Source organism: Lampetra fluviatilis, chromosome 23, assembly GCF_964198595.1.
Source record: "Lampetra fluviatilis chromosome 23, kcLamFluv1.1, whole genome shotgun sequence".
Lineage (NCBI taxonomy): Eukaryota > Metazoa > Chordata > Hyperoartia > Petromyzontiformes > Petromyzontidae > Lampetra > Lampetra fluviatilis.
Genome location: NC_136297.1, coordinates 3,868,514 through 3,886,720, shown reverse-complemented (window position 1 = coordinate 3,886,720; position 18,207 = coordinate 3,868,514). Strand labels below are relative to the sequence as shown.

Below are 18,207 nucleotides of genomic sequence, written 5' to 3'. Positions count from 1 at the left end.
TACTCCAGACTGTGATCTACTCCAGGTTGTGATCTACTCCAGACTGTGATCTACTCCAGACTGTGATCTACTCCAGACTGTGATCTACTCCAGGTTGTGATCTACTCCAGGTTGTGATCTACTCCAGACTGTGATCTACTCCAGGCGGTGATCTACTCCAGGTTGTGATCTACTCCAGACTGTGATCTACTCCAGACTGTGATCTACTCCAGGCTGTGATCTACTCCAGGTTGTGATCTACTACAGACTGTGATCTACTCCAGACTGTGATCTACTCCAGGTTGTGATCTACTACAGACTGTGATCTACTCCAGACTGTGATCTACTCCAGGCTGTGATCTACTACAGACTGTGATCTACTCCAGGCTGTGATCTACTCCAGACTGTGATCTACTCCAGGCTGTGATCTACTACAGACTGTGATCTACTCCAGGCTGTGATCTACTCCAGACTGTGATCTACTCCAGGCTGTGATCTACTCCAGACTGTGATCTACTCCAGGCTGTGATCTACTCCAGGCTGTGATCTACTACAGACTGTGATCTACTCCAGACTGTGATCTACTCCAGGTTGTGATCTACTACAGACTGTGATCTACTCCAGGCTGTGATCTACTCCAGGTTGTGATCTACTCCAGGCTGTGATCTACTCCAGGCTGTGATCTACTCCAGACTGTGATCTACTCCAGGCTGTGATCTACTACAGACTGTGATCTACTCCAGGCTGTGATCTACTCCAGGTTGTGATCTACTACAGACTGTGATCTACTCCAGGCTGTGATCTACTCCAGAATGTGATCTACTCCAGGCTGTGATCTACTCCAGGCTGTGATCTACTCCAGACTGTGATCTACTCCAGGCTGTGATCTACTCCAGGCTGTGATCTACTACAGACTGTGATCTACTCCAGGCTGTGATCTACTCCAGACTGTGATCTACTCCAGACTGTGATCTACTCCAGGCTGTGATCTACTCCAGGTTGTGATCTACTACAGACTGTGATCTACTCCAGACTGTGATCTACTACAGACTGTGATCTACTCCAGGCTGTGATCTACTACAGACTGTGATCTACTCCAGGCTGTGATCTACTCCAGGTTGTGATCTACTACAGACTGTGATCTACTCCAGGCTGTGATCTACTCCAGAATGTGATCTGCTCCAGGCTGTGATCTACTCCAGGCTGTGATCTACTCCAGACTGTGATCTACTCCAGGCTGTGATCTACTCCAGGCTGTGATCTACTACAGACTGTGATCTACTCCAGGCTGTGATCTACTCCAGACTGTGATCTACTCCAGACTGTGATCTACTCCAGGCTGTGATCTACTACAGACTGTGATCTACTCCAGACTGTGATCTACTCCAGGCTGTGATCTACTCCAGGCTGTGATCTACTCCAGACTGTGATCTACTCCAGACTGTGATCTACTCCAGGCTGTGATCTACTCCAGACTGTGATCTACTCCAGACTGTGATCTACTCCAGGTTGTGATCTACTCCAGACTGTGATCTACTCCAGACTGTGATCTACTCCAGACTGTGATCTACTCCAGACTGTGATCTACTCCAGGCTGTGATCTACTCCAGGCTGTGATCTACTCCAGGTTGTGATCTACTACAGGTTGTGATCTACTCCAGGCTGTGATCTACTCCAGACTGTGATCTACTCCAGGTTGTGATCTACTCCAGGCTGTGATCTACTACAGACTGTGATCTACTCCAGACTGTGATCTACTCCAGACTGTGATCTACTCCAGGCTGTGATCTACTCCAGGCTGTGATCTACTCCAGACTGTGATCTACTCCAGGTTGTGATCTACTCCAGGCTGTGATCTACTCCAGGCTGTGATCTACTCCAGACTGTGATCTACTCCAGACTGTGATCTACTCCAGACTGTGATCTACTTCAGACTGTGATCTACTTCAGACTGTGATCTACTCCACACTGTGATCTACTCCAGACTGTGATCTACTCCAGACTGTGATCTACTCCAGACTGTGATCTACTCCAGACTGTGATCTACTCCACACTGTGATCTACTCCAGACTGTGATCTACTCCAGGCTGTGATCTACTCCAGACTGTGATCTACTACAGACTGTGATCTACTCCAGACTGTGATCTACTCCAGGCTGTGATCTACTACAGACTGTGATCTACTCCAGACTGTGATCTACTCCACACTGTGATCTACTCCAGACTGTGATCTACTCCAGGCTGTGATCTACTCCAGACTGTGATCTACTCCAGACTGTGATCTACTCCAGGCTGTGATCTACTTCAGACTGTGATCTACTCCAGGCTGTGATCTACTCCAGACTGTGATCTACTCCAGGCTGTGATCTACGCCAGGCTGTGATCTACTCCAGACTGTGATCTACTCCAGACTGTGATCTACTCCAGGCTGTGATCTACTCCAGACTGTGATCTACTCCAGGCTGTGATCTACTCCAGACTGTGATCTACTCCAGACTGTGATCTACTCCAGGCTGTGATCTACTCCAGACTGTGATCTACTCCAGGCTGTGATCTACTCCAGACTGTGATCTACTCCAGACTGTGATCTACTCCAGACTGTGATCTACTCCAGACTGTGATCTACTCCAGGCTGTGATCTACTCCAGACTGTGATCTACTCCAGACTGTGATCTACTCCAGACTGTGATCTACTCCAGACTGTGATCTACTCCAGGCTGTGATCTACTCCAGACTGTGATCTACTCCAGACTGTGATCTACTCCAGACTGTGATCTACTCCAGACTGTGATCTACTCCAGGCTGAGGCCTACTCCAGGCTGAGGCCTACTCCAGGCTGAGGCCTACTCCAGGCTGAGGCCTACTCCAGGCTGTGGCCGACTCAATGCTACATTGCCACCTTGGAGACTTTGCCACAAAATCACCTGAACGATGCCAAATACTCACTCGCAAAGTCCTTGCAAACAACATACTGGACACTAACTAAAACCAAACTATATAGTTTTACCAGGTAAGGCCCGCTGAGCTATGTAGCTCTTTTTGAGAAGGGACCTGACCACAAGTGATTGCTCAATGACGTGTCTTATCATGTGTAAATGTATAGGAGCAGCCAAATAATCTAAGCACATGTTGATTATAAATGTGGGGGGGGGGGGGGGGGGGACGGAGGAGCCGGAGAAAATTCCACACGACCACGGGGAGAGACCAAGCAAACTCCTAATATACAGGCATTTTCGAGGTCGGGATCGAACCCACGACCTCCCGTGTACCAGGCGAGGAAATTAACATCTCGCCACTGTGTCACCGAGACAATGCGCCTCCCCCTCCACACATCTGAACCGTGTTGATAGGTTGAACACTGACTCTTTGGCTCACGTGTTTAAAAAGCAGTTGTACATATACAGGATCGTTTTAATGAAATTGCCAATGCGCATTTAAGATTCGAATGATAATATTATTGTACAAGACGCTATAACAACAAGACAAATAATCCCTGGATAGCCTTTACTGGGCTGTTGGGCCAAGTGATGTTCGTGAGCACCTATACATGGGGTGGGTGGGTGGCCAGCAACACCACGCCTGGCTCCCTTCGACTCCCCAGTGGCGTCGTTTACACACACTGCACAAAGTACTCATTTGAGGCTTAGTCGACCTAGGGGAGGGCCCAGGATATTCGTCCGTGCTGTTCACGGTGGTGGCGGCCGTGAGCGGAAATCGAACTCATAGACTCCCCATGGACTCACACAGAGACCCACAGACTCCCCATGGACTCACACAGAGACCCACAGACTCCCCATGGACTCACATAGAGACCCACAGACTCCCCATGGACTCACATAGAGACTCACAGACTCCCCATGGACTCACATAGAGACCCACAGACTCCCCATGGACTCACATAGAGACCCACAGACTCCCCATGGACTCACACAGAGACTCACAGACTCCCCATGGACTCACATAGAGACCCACAGACTCCCCATGGACTCACATAGAGACTCACAGACTACCCATGGACTCACATAGAGACCCACAGACTCCCCATGGACTCACATAGAGACCCACAGACTCCCCATGGACTCACATAGAGACCCACAGACTCCCCATGGACTCACATAGAGACTCACAGACTCCCCATGGACTCACATAGAGACCCACAGACTCCCCATGGACTCACATAGAGACCCACAGACTCCCCATGGACTCACATAGAGACCCACAGACTCCCCATGGACTCACACAGAGACCCACAGACTCCCCATGGACTCACACAGAGACCCACAGACTCCCCATGGACTCACATAGAGACCCACAGACTCCCCATGGACTCACACAGAGACCCACAGACTCCCCATGGACTCACACAGAGACCCACAGACTCCCCATGGACTCACATAGAGACCCACAGACTCCCCATGGACTCACACAGAGACTCATAGACTCCCCATGGACTCACATAGAGACCCACAGACTCCCCATGGACTCACACAGAGACTCACAGACTCCCCATGGACTCACACAGAGACCCACAGACTCCCCATGGACTCACACAGAGACCCACAGACTCCCCATGGACTCACACAGAGACTCATAGACTCCCCATGGACTCACATAGAGACCCACAGACTCCCCATGGACTCACACAGAGACCCACAGACTCCCCATGGACTCACATAGAGACCCACAGACTCCCCATGGACTCACACAGAGACCCACAGACTCCCCATGGACTCACATAGAGACCCACAGACTCCCCATGGACTCACACAGAGACCCACAGACTCCCCATGGACTCACACAGAGACCCACAGACTCCCCATGGACTCACATAGAGACCCACAGACTCCCCATGGACTCACACAGAGACCCACAGACTCCCCATGGACTCACACAGAGACCCACAGACTCCCCATGGACTCACATAGAGACCCACAGACTCCCCATGGACTCACACAGAGACCCACAGACTCCCCATGGACTCACACAGAGACCCACAGACTCCCCATGGACTCACATAGAGACCCACAGACTCCCCATGGACTCACACAGAGACCCACAGACTCCCCATGGACTCACACAGAGACCCACAGACTCCCCATGGACTCACACAGAGACCCACAGACTCCCCATGGACTCACACAGAGACCCACAGACTCCCCATGGACTCACACAGAGACCCACAGACTCCCCATGGACTCACACAGAGACCCACAGACTCCCCATGGACTCACACAGAGACCCACAGACTCCCCATGGACTCACACAGAGACCCACAGACTCCCCATGGACTCACACAGAGACCCACAGACTCCCCATGGACTCACACAGAGACCCACAGACTCCCCATGGACTCACACAGAGACCCACAGACTCCCCATGGACTCACACAGAGACCCACAGACTCCCCATGGACTCACACAGAGACCCACAGACTCCCCATGGACTCACACAGAGACCCACAGACTCCCCATGGACTCACACAGAGACCCACAGACTCCCCATGGACTCACATAGAGACCCACAGACTCCCCATGGACTCACATAGAGACCCACAGACTCCCCATGGACTCACACAGAGACCCACAGACTCCCCATGGACTCACATAGAGACCCACAGACTCCCCATGGACTCACACAGAGACTCACAGACTCCCCATGGACTCACACAGAGACTCATAGACTCAAATAGAGACCCATGGACTCACATAGAGACCCACAGACTCCCCATGGACTCACACAGAGACTCATAGACTCAAATAGAGACCCATGGACTCACATAGAGACCCACAGACTCCCCATGGACTCACACAGAGACTCATAGACTCAAATAGAGACCCATGGACTCACATAGAGACCCACAGACTCCCCATGGACTCACACAGAGACTCATAGACTCAAATAGAGACCCATGGACTCACATAGAGACCCACAGACTCCCCATGGACTCACACAGAGACTCATAGACTCAAATAGAGACCCATGGACTTGCAAAGAGACTCCATAGAGTCACGTAGAGACCCATAGACCTGTAGCCTCTGATAAGAGACTCATGGGCTCGCATGGATACTCAAAGCCTCACAGAAGCCCGAAAGGTTTGAGATCCATAGAGTCAGGTAGAGACTCACATACTTAACATCGAGATCCATGGACTCACATAGAGGCCCAGAGTGGAATCATAATCCACATCTTGATTTGAAGCTTTCGTGACTGCAGGAATCCATACTCTTTGGTTCTTTCGGTAAAGTCCACGTGGGTAGAAAATAATAGATCACGACGTTTCGATCGCGACAAAAGCGCCCGTCATCACGTGATACGACCGCAGCAGGGAAACAGCTGCCATGAAAAGAGGCTATAGAGGTAGGACACGTGGGCGGGGCTAGAGATGGGAGCGAGAGGGGGGGGTGAGCTCACGTGCCCTACCTCTATAGCCTCTTTTCACGGCAGCTCTCTCGCCTGCTTCAGCAGTTTCCCCGCTGCGATCGTCTCGCCTGGTGACGGCCGCTCGTGTCGCGATCGAAACGTCCTCCGTGACTTCACCGAAAGAACCGAAGAGTAATGATCCACATCCGTGACGACTTTAACCGGGCTCCTTGCCAACCGCTCCACTAGGCCACTGGTCGCCGTTACATTCCTCGTGCGATCTTCTGTCCGGGACGGTGCAGTCAGACCGCCCGCTCCTCGCCAGGCAGAACGCCGCTCGCTCGTAACCCCTGCCGGGGGGTGTCGACTCGGCCCATCATCCCTCGGAGGGGGATAAAAGCGGTAACCGCGTTGCGGCAAGTGCGGCGATCGTCCGCGCCGCCGGCCGCCACGGTCACGGCGTCAGCGTGGAGAGAGACCGGAGGGGGGAGCGTGGAGAGGCCCGGGGGTGGCCCCTGGGGCAGGGAGGCCTCGGCGCGCAGCGCGTCCCTGCGAGCCCTGAGGGCCCTCTCCTGGGCGGCGAGGGCCCGCGCCTCCTGCCCGAGGGCCCGCAGCTCGGCACGCATACGCTCGTTCTCCTGGCGCGCACGCGCGGCCAGCTCCTCCGCACAGCGACGCGCGGCCTAATGGGGGGGGGGGTGGGGGTCATGGGGTCGTGAGAGGGGGGGTGGGGGTTCACAGAACGAGAGTGAAATTTAAAAGTCGTGGCTCGATGGGTTGATGGCCGATGGACAAAAGTAATGACGGAGTGGCGGCCGAGGAATGCAATGCGTTCGAGAGGGCGTGCACGGGGGAGATGGAGCGATGGAATCAGCTGGTGCGCTACGTGTTGTTATTATTATAACGCCGCATGATCGTGAGGGGTGGCGCGGGGGACACGGGGAGGCCTTCATCCAGCAGTGGATTGACAACGATGAGGATCACGGGAATGAAACCCGAATTAAAACTCAGAACCTCAGCAGTGATGGCTCTATGTTTACACGCTTTTTATTAACTCTGTTGTTGTTATATATTGTTGGTTCTTTCGGTGAAGTCACGTAGAAGGGAAATACCGAAAGAACCAAGAATACGAATCCCTGCAGTCACGAAAGCTTTAAATCAAAATCTGTTGTTGTTGTCGTTGTCGTATCCTCAAATCTTGTAACTAAATTTTAACCCACTTCCCAATATGGTACCGACTGCAAACTTGGTATACTTATGTCATACCGATGTTTCGGCTTGGCTCTAAACTGACGTTGGCTGTAAATCACCCTGGCCCCTGACGTCATGGCAAGCTTCGGGGGCCACTTCTTGGAGTCGTGGAGTTCTTCCATTACAAGTACGGCACATTTCATTAAAGCGTGTTTTTTAAAAAAGTTGTTTTAAATATTTATTTATTTGACCAGGGCAAGGCTACGTAGCGCTTCTTCAGAAGCAACCCGCCCATCGCGAATGAGAGCTCAACAAAATGGCTTCTCGTCATCACGTGGACATTCATAGCGGCCGCCACGTACTCCTAAGCGCACGTTTGTAAGTGCGGCGAGAAAAACCGGAGGACCCGGAGAGAGAATCCACGCGACCACGGGGCGAGGGACACGCAAACTCCAAATACACAGCAGACGTCAGGGTCGGGGTGGAACCCACGACCTCGTGTAGACCAGGCGAGGTAGTCAACATCTCCTAGCCACCGTGATGATTATGATGATGAGAGAGAGACACGCAAACTCCTAATACACAACAGACGTCAGGGTCGGGATGGAACCCACGACCTCGTGTAGACCAGGCGAGGTAGTCAACATCTCCTAGCCACCGTGATGATTATGATGATGAGAGAGAGACACGCAAACTCCTAATACACAACAGACGTCAGGGTCGGGATGGAACCCACAACCTCCTGTACACCAGGCGAGGTAGTCAACATCTCCTAGCCACCGTGATGATTGAGAGAGAGAGACACGCAAACTCGAAACACACAGCAGACGTCAGGGTCGGGGTGGAACCCACGACCTCCTGCACACCAGGCGAGGTAGTCAACATCTCCTAGCCACCGTGCACAGGGTCATGAGGCTGTGGTTCTCAACATTTGTGGTGGATGAGTATAGCTCACCGTGTGAGGAGGAGGAGGTAGAGGAGGAGGTAGAGGAGGAGGAAGAGGTAGAGGAGGAGGTAGAGGAGGAGGTAGAGGAGGAGGTAGAGGTAGAGGAGGAGGTAGAGGAGGAGGTAGAGGTAGAGGAGGAGGAAGAGGAGGAGGTAGAGGAGGAGGTAGAGGTAGAGGAGGAGGTAGAGGTAGAGGAGGAGGAAGAGGAGGAGGTAGAGGAGGAGGTAGAGGTAGAGGAGGAGGTAGAGGAGGAGGTAGGGTAGGGGGGGTACCTCACCGCGTGGGCCTGCCGCCCCAGGCTGGCGGCCCGCGTGGCGGCCTGCTCCGCGTGCTGCTCGGCGCGCCGCTCCCGCCGCTCCGCGTGGGCGGCCGCCCGCCGCTGGCGCTCGCTCAGCTCCCGCCGCAGGGCCTCCTCCAGCGCCCGCCCCGCCGCCTCCTCCTCCTGGCGCAGTGCCTGCACGCGCCGCGGACACCGCAAGGCCTCACCGCCACGGCCTGCACGCGCCACGGACACCGCAAGGCCTCACCGCCACGGCCTGCACGCACCGCGGACACCGCAAGGCCTCACCGCCACGGCCTGCACGCGCCACGGACACCGCAAGGCCTCACCGCCACGGCCTGCACGCGCCGCGGACACCGCAAGGCCTCACCGCCACGGCCTGCACGCGCCACGGACACCGCAAGGCCTCACCGCCACGGCCTGCACGCGCCACGGACACCGCAAGGCCTCACCGCCACGGCCTGCACGCGCCACGGACACCGCAAGGCCTCACCGCCACGGCCGGCAGGCACCACGGACACCGCAAGGCCTCACCGCCACGGCCTGCACGCACCACGGACACCGCAAGGCCTCAACGCCACGGCCTGCACGCGCCGCGGACACCGCAAGGCCTCACCGCCACGGCCTGCACGCGCCGCGGACACCGCAAGGCCTCACCGCCACGGCCTGCACGCGCCACGGACACCGCAAGGCCTCACCGCCACGGCCTGCACGCGCCACGGACACCGCAAGGCCTCACCGCCACGGCCTGCACGCGCCACGGACACCGCAAGGCCTCACCGCCACGGCCGGCAGGCACCACGGACACCGCAAGGCCTCACCGCCACGGCCTGCACGCACCACGGACACCGCAAGGCCTCAACGCCACGGCCTGCACGCGCCACGGACACCGCAAGGCCTCACCGCCACGGCCTGCACGCACCACGGACACCGCAAGGCCTCAACGCCACGGCCGGCACGCACCACGGACACCGCAAGGCCTCACCGCCACGGCCTGCACGCACCACGGACACCGCAAGGCCTCAACGCCACGGCCTGCACGCGCCACGGACACCGCAAGGCCTCAACGCCACGGCCTGCACGCGCCACGGACACCGCAAGGCCTCAACGCCACGGCCGGCACGCACCACGGACACCGCAAGGCCTCACCGCCACGGCCTGCACGCACCACGGACACCGCAAGGCCTCACCGCCACGGCCTGCACGTACCACGGACACCGCAAGGCCTCAACGCCACGGCCTGCACGCGCCACGGACACCGCAAGGCCTCACCGCCACGGCCTGCACGCACCACGGACACCGCAAGGCCTCACCGCCACGGCCTGCACGCACCACGGACACCGCAAGGCCTCAACGCCACGGCCGGCACGCGCCACGGACACCGCAAGGCCTCACCGCCACGGCCGGCACGCGCCACGGACACCGCAAGGCCTCACCGCCACGGCCGGCACGCACCACGGACACCGCAAGGCCTCACCGCCACGGCCGGCACGCGCCACGGACACCGCAAGGCCTCAACGCCACGGCCGGCACGCACCACGGACACCGCAAGGCCTCACCGCCACGGCCGGCACGCGCCACGGACACCGCAAGGCCTCAACGCCACGGCCGGCACGCACCACGGACACCGCAAGGCCTCACCGCCACGGCCGGCACGCGCCACGGACACCGCAAGGCCTCAACGCCACGGCCGGCACGCACCACGGACACCGCAAGGCCTCACCGCCACGGCCACGCTGCCGTGCGGCTGCTGGGCGAGGGCCTCCCCCGAGGGCGAAGAGGAAAAGGTTGGGGTGCAGGAGTCGGCGACAGGGTTCAGGGTTAGGGTTAAGGCGTCAGGGTTATGGGTCAGGAGCCAGGGTTATGGTTGAGGAGCCAAGGTCAAGGTTCAGGAGCCAGGGTTATGGTTGAGGAGCCAAGGTCAAGGTTCAGGAGCCAGGGTCAAGGTTCAGGAGCCAGGGTTATGGTTGAGGAGCCAAGGTCAAGGTTCAGGAGCCAGGGTCAAGGTTCAGGAGCCAAGGTCAAGGTTCAGGAGCCAGGGTTATGGTTGAGGAGTCAGGGTCAAGGTTCAGGAGCCAGGGTCAAGGTTCAGGAGCCAGGGTCAAGGTTCAGGAGCCAGGGTTATGGGTCAGTGTTCAGGGGCTGGGAGCAGCCTTGGGCCTGACCTGCACATCGTTCAGTTTCTCCATCTCACGCGTCACCTGGGCCAGCTCCGCCTCCTTCTCCAGCAACACCGCGGTCAACTCTACAGGTGAGGGGCCACACAGGTGAGGTGACAGGTCAGTGTGTAGACAGGTGAGGTGACAGGTGAGGGGTCACACAGGTGAGGTGACGGGTGAGTGTCTAGACAGGTGAGGTGACAGGTGAGGGGCCACACAGGTGAGGTGACAGGTCAGTGTCTAGAGAAGGTGAGGTGACAGGTGAGTGTCTAGACAGGTGAGGTGATAGGTGAGGGGCCACACAGGTGAGGTGACAGGTGAGTGTCTAGACAGGTGAGGTGACAGGTGAGTGTCTAGACAGGTGAGGTGACAGGTCAGTGTCTAGACAGGTGAGGTGACAGGTCAGTGTCTAGACAGGTGAGGTGACAGGTCAGTGTCTAGACAGGTGAGGTGACAGGTCAGTGTCTAGACAGGTGAGGTGACAGGTGAGGGGTCACACAAGGGAGATGATTTTTTCGTAAAGCCCTCAGTCCTCAGCGTTGTAGAAGTGTTTACGTGTTTACGTGGGGGTGTGTGTGTGTGGGGTGTGTGTGTGTGGGGTGTGTGTGTGTGTGGGGGTGTGTGTGTGTGTGTGGGGGGGTGTGTGTGTGTGTGGGGGTGTGTGTGTGTGTGTGGGGGTGTGTGTGTGTGTGTGTGGGGGTGTGTGTGTGTGTGGGGGTGTGTGTGTGTGTGTGGGGGTGTGTGTGTGTGTGTGGGGGTGTGTGTGTGTGTGGGGGTGTGTGTGTGTGTGTGGGGGTGTGTGTGTGTGTGTGGGGGTGTGTGTGTGTGTGTGTGGGGGTGTGTGTGTGATTGGGGAGCGGCAGTGTAGCGGTCAGCGCTACGCTGCGCAACAAACTCGGCGACCCGGGTTCGCTTCCCGCTCACGGCCAACACCGGTGACGGTTATCTAAACCGGTCCTGGGCCTCCCTTAGGTCGACTCAGCCTCAAACGAGTACCTGGTGCGGTGTGGAGTAAACATCGGGGAGACAAAGGCGGTCGGGCGTGGTGCTGGCCACCCACCCCACTGCGTGTGCCGTGCCGGCCTTCATAGGTGCCGTTCGGAAAACAAAATTTAAGGAACCGGAAAGAGCCGTGGACCTCGCAGAGACTGAGCATATCGGCACTACAGGACAGAAGTGGAAACAAAAATTGATTAAATGCGCAGTGGGCGCCTACCACAGGGCTGTCCGCCCCACGGACCGTGACGACGATGACGACTCGCTCACAGCACTTGCCCCAGCAGTCTGTGGAAGGCTATACGGGGGTGGGGGGGGTCTTTGTCTTTGTGAGTGCGGTGTGGGGAGGCCTCACGCTCTCTCCGCGCTCGCAGCGCCGCCCGCGCCTCCTCCCCGCGCCGAGCCAGCTCCTCCAGCTGCCAGCGGTTCTGCTCGGCGAGGGACACGATGAGGTCCCTCCTCTTCTCACCTCGTCTCCACATGAACGACGCGTACTCCTGCTGCAGCGCCCCGCGTCCACATCGCCCGTCGTCGTTATCGTCGTCATCGTTGTCATCATCGTCGTCGTCGTCGTCATTGTCGTCATCATCGTCGTCATCGTCGTCGTCATCGTCATCATCATCGTCATCGTCGTCGTCATCATTGTCGTCGTCATCATCATCATCGTTGTCGTCATCATCATCGTCGTCGTCGTCGTTATCATCGTCGTCATCGTCGTCGTCATCATTGTCGTCGTCGTCATCATCATCATCGTTGTCGTCATCATCATCGTCATCATCGTCGTCATCATCGTCGTCATCGTCGTCGTCATCATTGTCGTCGTCATCATCATCATCGTTGTCGTCATCATCATCGTCGTCGTCGTCATCGTTGTCGTCATCATCATCGTCGTCATCGTCGTCGTCATCGTCGTCGTCGTCATCGTCATCATCATCATCATCATCGTCATCATCATCATCATCGTCGTCGTCGTCGTCGTCATCATCATCATTGTCGTCATCGTTGTCATCATCATCATCGTCGTCGTCGTCGTCATCATCGTCATCGTCGCCGTCATGGTCGTCGTCATCGCCGTCACGTCGAATCGCTCCGGATGGAAAGCTCTCCACTCGTAGTGGTGCGACTGTGTCCACCAGCACGGGCCGTGACAACGTACAACGACGCGTTGTCCCGATCCACAGATACCAAGGAGACATCACGCCGACGACGGTGACACGACGACTCCGCTACAGCTCCTGACGCGGCTGTCTGCCGGCTTGACCACGTCAACGTGAAATTGTGGTTGTTGCTCTGTATCAACATCAGCCATATAAAAAATTAACCCGTAAAAACAAAGTTTTTCACTATAAATCCTTTATATGCGTGGCATCGGTTTTATTTTATTATTCATTTCCGTTTTTCTTGAGTAAGAGTTTCATTTTTATCACATTGGTATTTTTAATTAAATATGAATTTTTTTTTTCCTAAAAAGTGGAAAATTAGGGAAATTTTTTTCACGAAAATAAATTGTCACGCACAACGAGTCTGTGTGCAAAATGTCAGCTCGATTGGATCACGGGAAGTGGGTTAAAAAACGACCGAAAGATTTGCACGGTCGTAAGCGCGCAAGCAAGCAAGTGAACTTAATATAAAGGATTTTAAAAAGAAAGAAGTACGGCACCACCACCACCGCCACCATCATCACACTACACTGAACTATTTTTTATCTTCTTGGTTCTTTCGGTAAAGTCACGTAGAAGGGAAATAATAAAAAAATAAAACATAATAAAATACAATTCTCACGACTTTTCGGCCACAACGCAAGCAGCCGTCCTCAGGTGAAGAACAGGTCTGTCGGAAAGACAGCGTCTGAATGAAAAGACGCTGTCTTTCCGACAGACCTGTTCTTCACCTGAGGACGGCTGCTTGCGTTGTGGCCGAAACGTCGTGAGAATTGTATTTTATTATGTTTTATTGTATTATTTTATTATTTCCCTTCTACGTGACTTTACCGAAAGAACCAAGAAGATGGATCCCTGCAGTCACGAAAGCTTTAAATCGAAATTATTTTTATGTTAGCAGGTAAGGCCCCACTGAGCTATTCAGCTATTCTTCAAGAAACGACACGGCCACTAATGATAGCTCCATGAAGTGGCGTGTCAAGTGGAAATTCATAGCAAAAACGCGCGATGTTGATTCTAAATTTGGAGGGAAAACCCAGAGGACCCGGAGAAAAATTCACACGACCACGGAGAGAGACACGCAAACTCCAAATATACAGCAGCAGGCGTCAGGGTCGGGATCGAACCCACGACCTCCTGTACACCAGGCGAGGTAGTCAACATCTCCTAGCCACCGTGATGATGATGATGTGAGAGACACGCAAACTCCAGATAACCAACAGGCGTCAGGGTCGGGATTGAACCCACGACCTCCTGTAGACCAGGCGAGGTAGTTAACATCTCATCGCCACTGTGATGATGATGAGAGAGAGACACGCAAACTCCACATAACCAACAGGCGTCAGGGTCTGGATCGAACCCACGACCTCCTGTAGACCAGGCGAGGTAGTCAACATCTCCTCGCCACCGTGGTGATGATGAGAGAGAGACACGCAAATTCCACATCACCAACAGGCGTCAGGGTCGGGATCGAACCCACGACCTCCTGCACACCAGGCGAGGTAGTCAACATCTCCTCGCCACCGTGGTGATGATGAGAGAGAGACACGCAAACTCCACATCACCAACAGGCGTCAGGGTCGGGATCGAACCCACGACCTCCTGCACACCAGGCGAGGTAGTCAACATCTCCTCGCCACCGTGATGATGATGATGAGAGAGAGACACGCAAACTCCACATCACCAACAGGCGTCAGGGTCGGGATCGAACCCACGACCTCCTGCACACCAGGCGAGGTAGTCAACATCTCCTCGCCACCGTGGTGATGATGATGAGAGAGAGACACGCAAACTCCACATCACCAACAGGCGTCAGGGTCGGGATCGAACCCACGACCTCCTGCACACCAGGCGAGGTAGTCAACATCTCCTCGCCACCGTGATGAACTTACGTTGTCGAGCCTCGTCTGCTGGGCCCCCGTCTGCAGCATCTCGTTCTGTTCCCGGCTGAAGTTGCGGCGGTGGGGGGGAGCAGGAGAGTCAAGGAAGAGACATTTTGGTGGAGGGGGGGGGGGCACGTGGTGGAGGGGGGGGGCGCACGTGGGTCGGGTGAGGCTACGGGGAGTGACAGAGGCGCCTCTAAACGGGAGATCTTGAAAGCCTCGCTGAGGACCCAATGTCGTGTGTGGACAGCGAGATGTGTGCGGAGAGTCCGAGAGGACACTGGGAGGTGTGAGGACCTCACAGAGGATCAGAGGTCGCAAACGGGTTTTCATTCCCTACCCGTACCCGGCCGCACCAGGGTCGCAAACGGGTACCCGTACCCGTACCCTACCCGGCCGGGTATCGGGTAGGGTACGGGTATCGGGTACCCGATTGCGACCTCTGGGATGAAGCCATGTTGCAGGCGCGGGTGGGTTGATTCTAGGAACTTGAATTGTGAGAAGAGACAAGACGTTGGGAAATGAGTGACAAACGGTGACTCACCAGTGACTCACGGCCTACCCGTACCCGTACCCGGCCGCACCAGGGTCGCAAACGGCTACCCGTACCCGGCCGGGTACGGGTAGCCGGGTATCGGGTAGGGTACGGGTATCGGGTACCCGGTTGCGACCTCTGGAGAGGATACAGGCTTGAGGCCCGCTCTCGGAGTCGCTGGAGATCCGCTGTGCGCGATTCCAACCTGGGTGGGAGGGAGAGGGGGTGACACCAGAGGCGGATGAAGCAAGTACGGGGCCTGTAACGTGTGTTATAAAGTTCATGTATTAGGTATTGCCCTGTGAGCCATTCGGCTCTTGAATCGGGTGCAACCGCAACAAACAAAAAACATGAACAAGAAAACATCTTAAAGTGACTATGTGCAAACAGAAAATCCAAGAAAAGACAGCAAAAATATTGCAGCGTTATAAAGGGGCCCTGGATACAAAAAAAATAACACGCAAATATTAAAACACGTAGATGTTTAACTTGCACAGTAAAGTAATTGTGTGTTTTTTCATTTGCTATACAGCCGGATAATACGACAAATCGCTAACCTTAAACACCCAGTCGTTCATAAAAGTTGACGGTAGTATAGTACTATAGTAATAGAGCAAGTGCAGAATCACTAAACCGGAATTTATCGCTTGAAACCATTTAGCGCGGGTCCCTTGAAAGTTCGGGGCCCGCAGCTACTACATGTGTAGTAGCTACACATGTAGTAGCTACTACACATGTGTAGCTACTTGTGCTGCTAGGACAATCCGGCACTGGGTGACACGCAGATTCACACTTGAAACACACCTGACACACATTTGACACACGCACACACATCTGACACACACACCTGACACACATGATACACACACACATGGCACGTGACACATACACCTGACACACACCACACACCTGACACACACCTGACACACACCAGACACACCACACACACACCACACACATGCCACACACCCCACACACCACACACACGCCAGACACACCACACACACACCACACACAACACACACATGCCACACACCCCACACACCACACACACGCCAGACACACCACACACACACCACACACAACACACACATGCCACACACCCCACACACCACACACACGCCAGACACACCACATACACCAGACACACACACCACACAAACCACATACACACCACACACACCACATACACCACACACACCACACACGCCGCAGACACACCACACACACTACACACACCACACAATAGACACACCACACACACACACGCCACAGACACACCACACACACCATACACACACACCACACAAACCACATACACACCACACACACCACATACACCACACACACCACACACGCCGCAGACACACCACACACACTACACACACCACACACACACACACCACACACACACACACACCACACACCGCACACACACCACACTACACACACCACACACACCACACACATCACTCACAGCGCCTTCAGCTCGTCTTCCCGCGCTGTGCGGCCGCGCGCCTCCCCCCCGGGGCCCCCCACCCCCACAGAGCCCCCCACCCCCACAGAGCCCCCCACCCCCACAGAGCCCCCCTGCGTCTGTGGGGCCCCCCTCTTCGCCTTGCGAGCAGCCTTGGGAGCCATGGGGCCCGGCTCACCTCACCACCACCTCACCACCACCACCACCTCACCACCACCTCACCACCACCACCTCACCGCCACCACCTCACCACCACCACCACCTCACCACCACCACCACCTCACCACCACCACACCACCACCACCTCACCACCACCACACCACCACCTCACCACCACCACCACCTCACCAACACCACCACCACCTCACCACCACCACCTCACCGCCACCACCACCTCACCACCTCACCACCACCACACCACCACCACACCACCACCTCACCACCACCACCTCACCACCACCACCACCTCACCACCACCACCTCACCACCACCTCACCACCACCTCACCACCACCACCTCACCACCACCACCACCACCTCACCACCACCTCACTACCACCACCTCACCACCACCACCTCACCACCACCACCACCACCTCACCACCACCTCACCACCACCTCACCACCACCACCTCACCACCACCACCACCTCACCTCATCACCACCACCTCACCACCACCACCTCACCACCACCACCTCACCACCACCACCTCACCACCACCACCTCACCACCACCTCACCACCACCACCTCACCACCACCTCACCACCACCACCACATCACCACCACCACCACCTCACCACCACCACCACCTCACCACCACCACCTCACCACCACCACCTCACCACCACCACCTCACCACCACACCACCACCACCTCACCACCACCACCACCACCTCACCACCACCACCACCTCACCACCACCACCACCACACCACCACCACCACACCACCACCACCACCTCACCACCACCACATCACCACCACCACCACCACCTCACCACCACCACCACCTCACCACCACCACCACCTCACCACCACCACCACCTCACCACCACCACCACCTCACCACCACCACCTCACCACCACCACCACCTCACCACCACCACCACCTCACCACCACCACCACCTCACCACCACCACCACCTCACCACCACCACCACCTCACCACCACCAACCACCACCTCACCACCACCACCACCTCACCACCACCACCACCTCACCACCACCACCACCTCACCACCA

General features: G+C 56.0%; 2 protein-coding genes across 2 annotated transcripts in view; one reads left to right on the top strand and one right to left on the bottom strand.

Annotated features, from left to right (window-relative positions):
• The window catches only part of LOC144940615 (translocating chain-associated membrane protein 1-like), a 443,732-nt gene that overhangs the window by 377,473 nt on the left and 48,052 nt on the right, over positions 1 to 18,207 (top strand). The window lies entirely within an intron of this gene.
• On the bottom strand, positions 5,476 to 17,129 carry CCDC166 (coiled-coil domain containing 166). The gene is made up of 7 exons (XM_078867337.1): positions 16,966 to 17,129; positions 15,640 to 15,693; positions 14,963 to 15,017; positions 12,266 to 12,410; positions 10,921 to 11,000; positions 8,753 to 8,929; positions 5,476 to 7,021 (listed from the first exon to the last, which is right to left on the bottom strand). Exons 1-7 carry the CDS (start codon positions 17,127 to 17,129, stop codon positions 6,641 to 6,643), a joined length of 1,056 nt encoding a protein of 351 aa, XP_078723463.1. The 3' UTR covers positions 5,476 to 6,640.

Bases quoted from the DNA above. Each gene is read 5' to 3' on its own strand.
- CCDC166 (XM_078867337.1), bottom strand. From the start codon at position 17,129: ATGGCTCCCAAGGCTGCTCGCAAGGCGAAGAGGGGGGCCCCACAGACG. The intron at 8,930-10,920 runs GTCAGGCCCAAG...CGGCGCGTGCAG, and splicing joins AGAAACTGAACGATGTGCAG to GCACTGCGCCAGGAGGAGGA. The intron at 7,022-8,752 runs GTGAGGTACCCC...CCCCCCCATTAG, and splicing joins TGGGGCGGCAGGCCCACGCG to GCCGCGCGTCGCTGTGCGGA.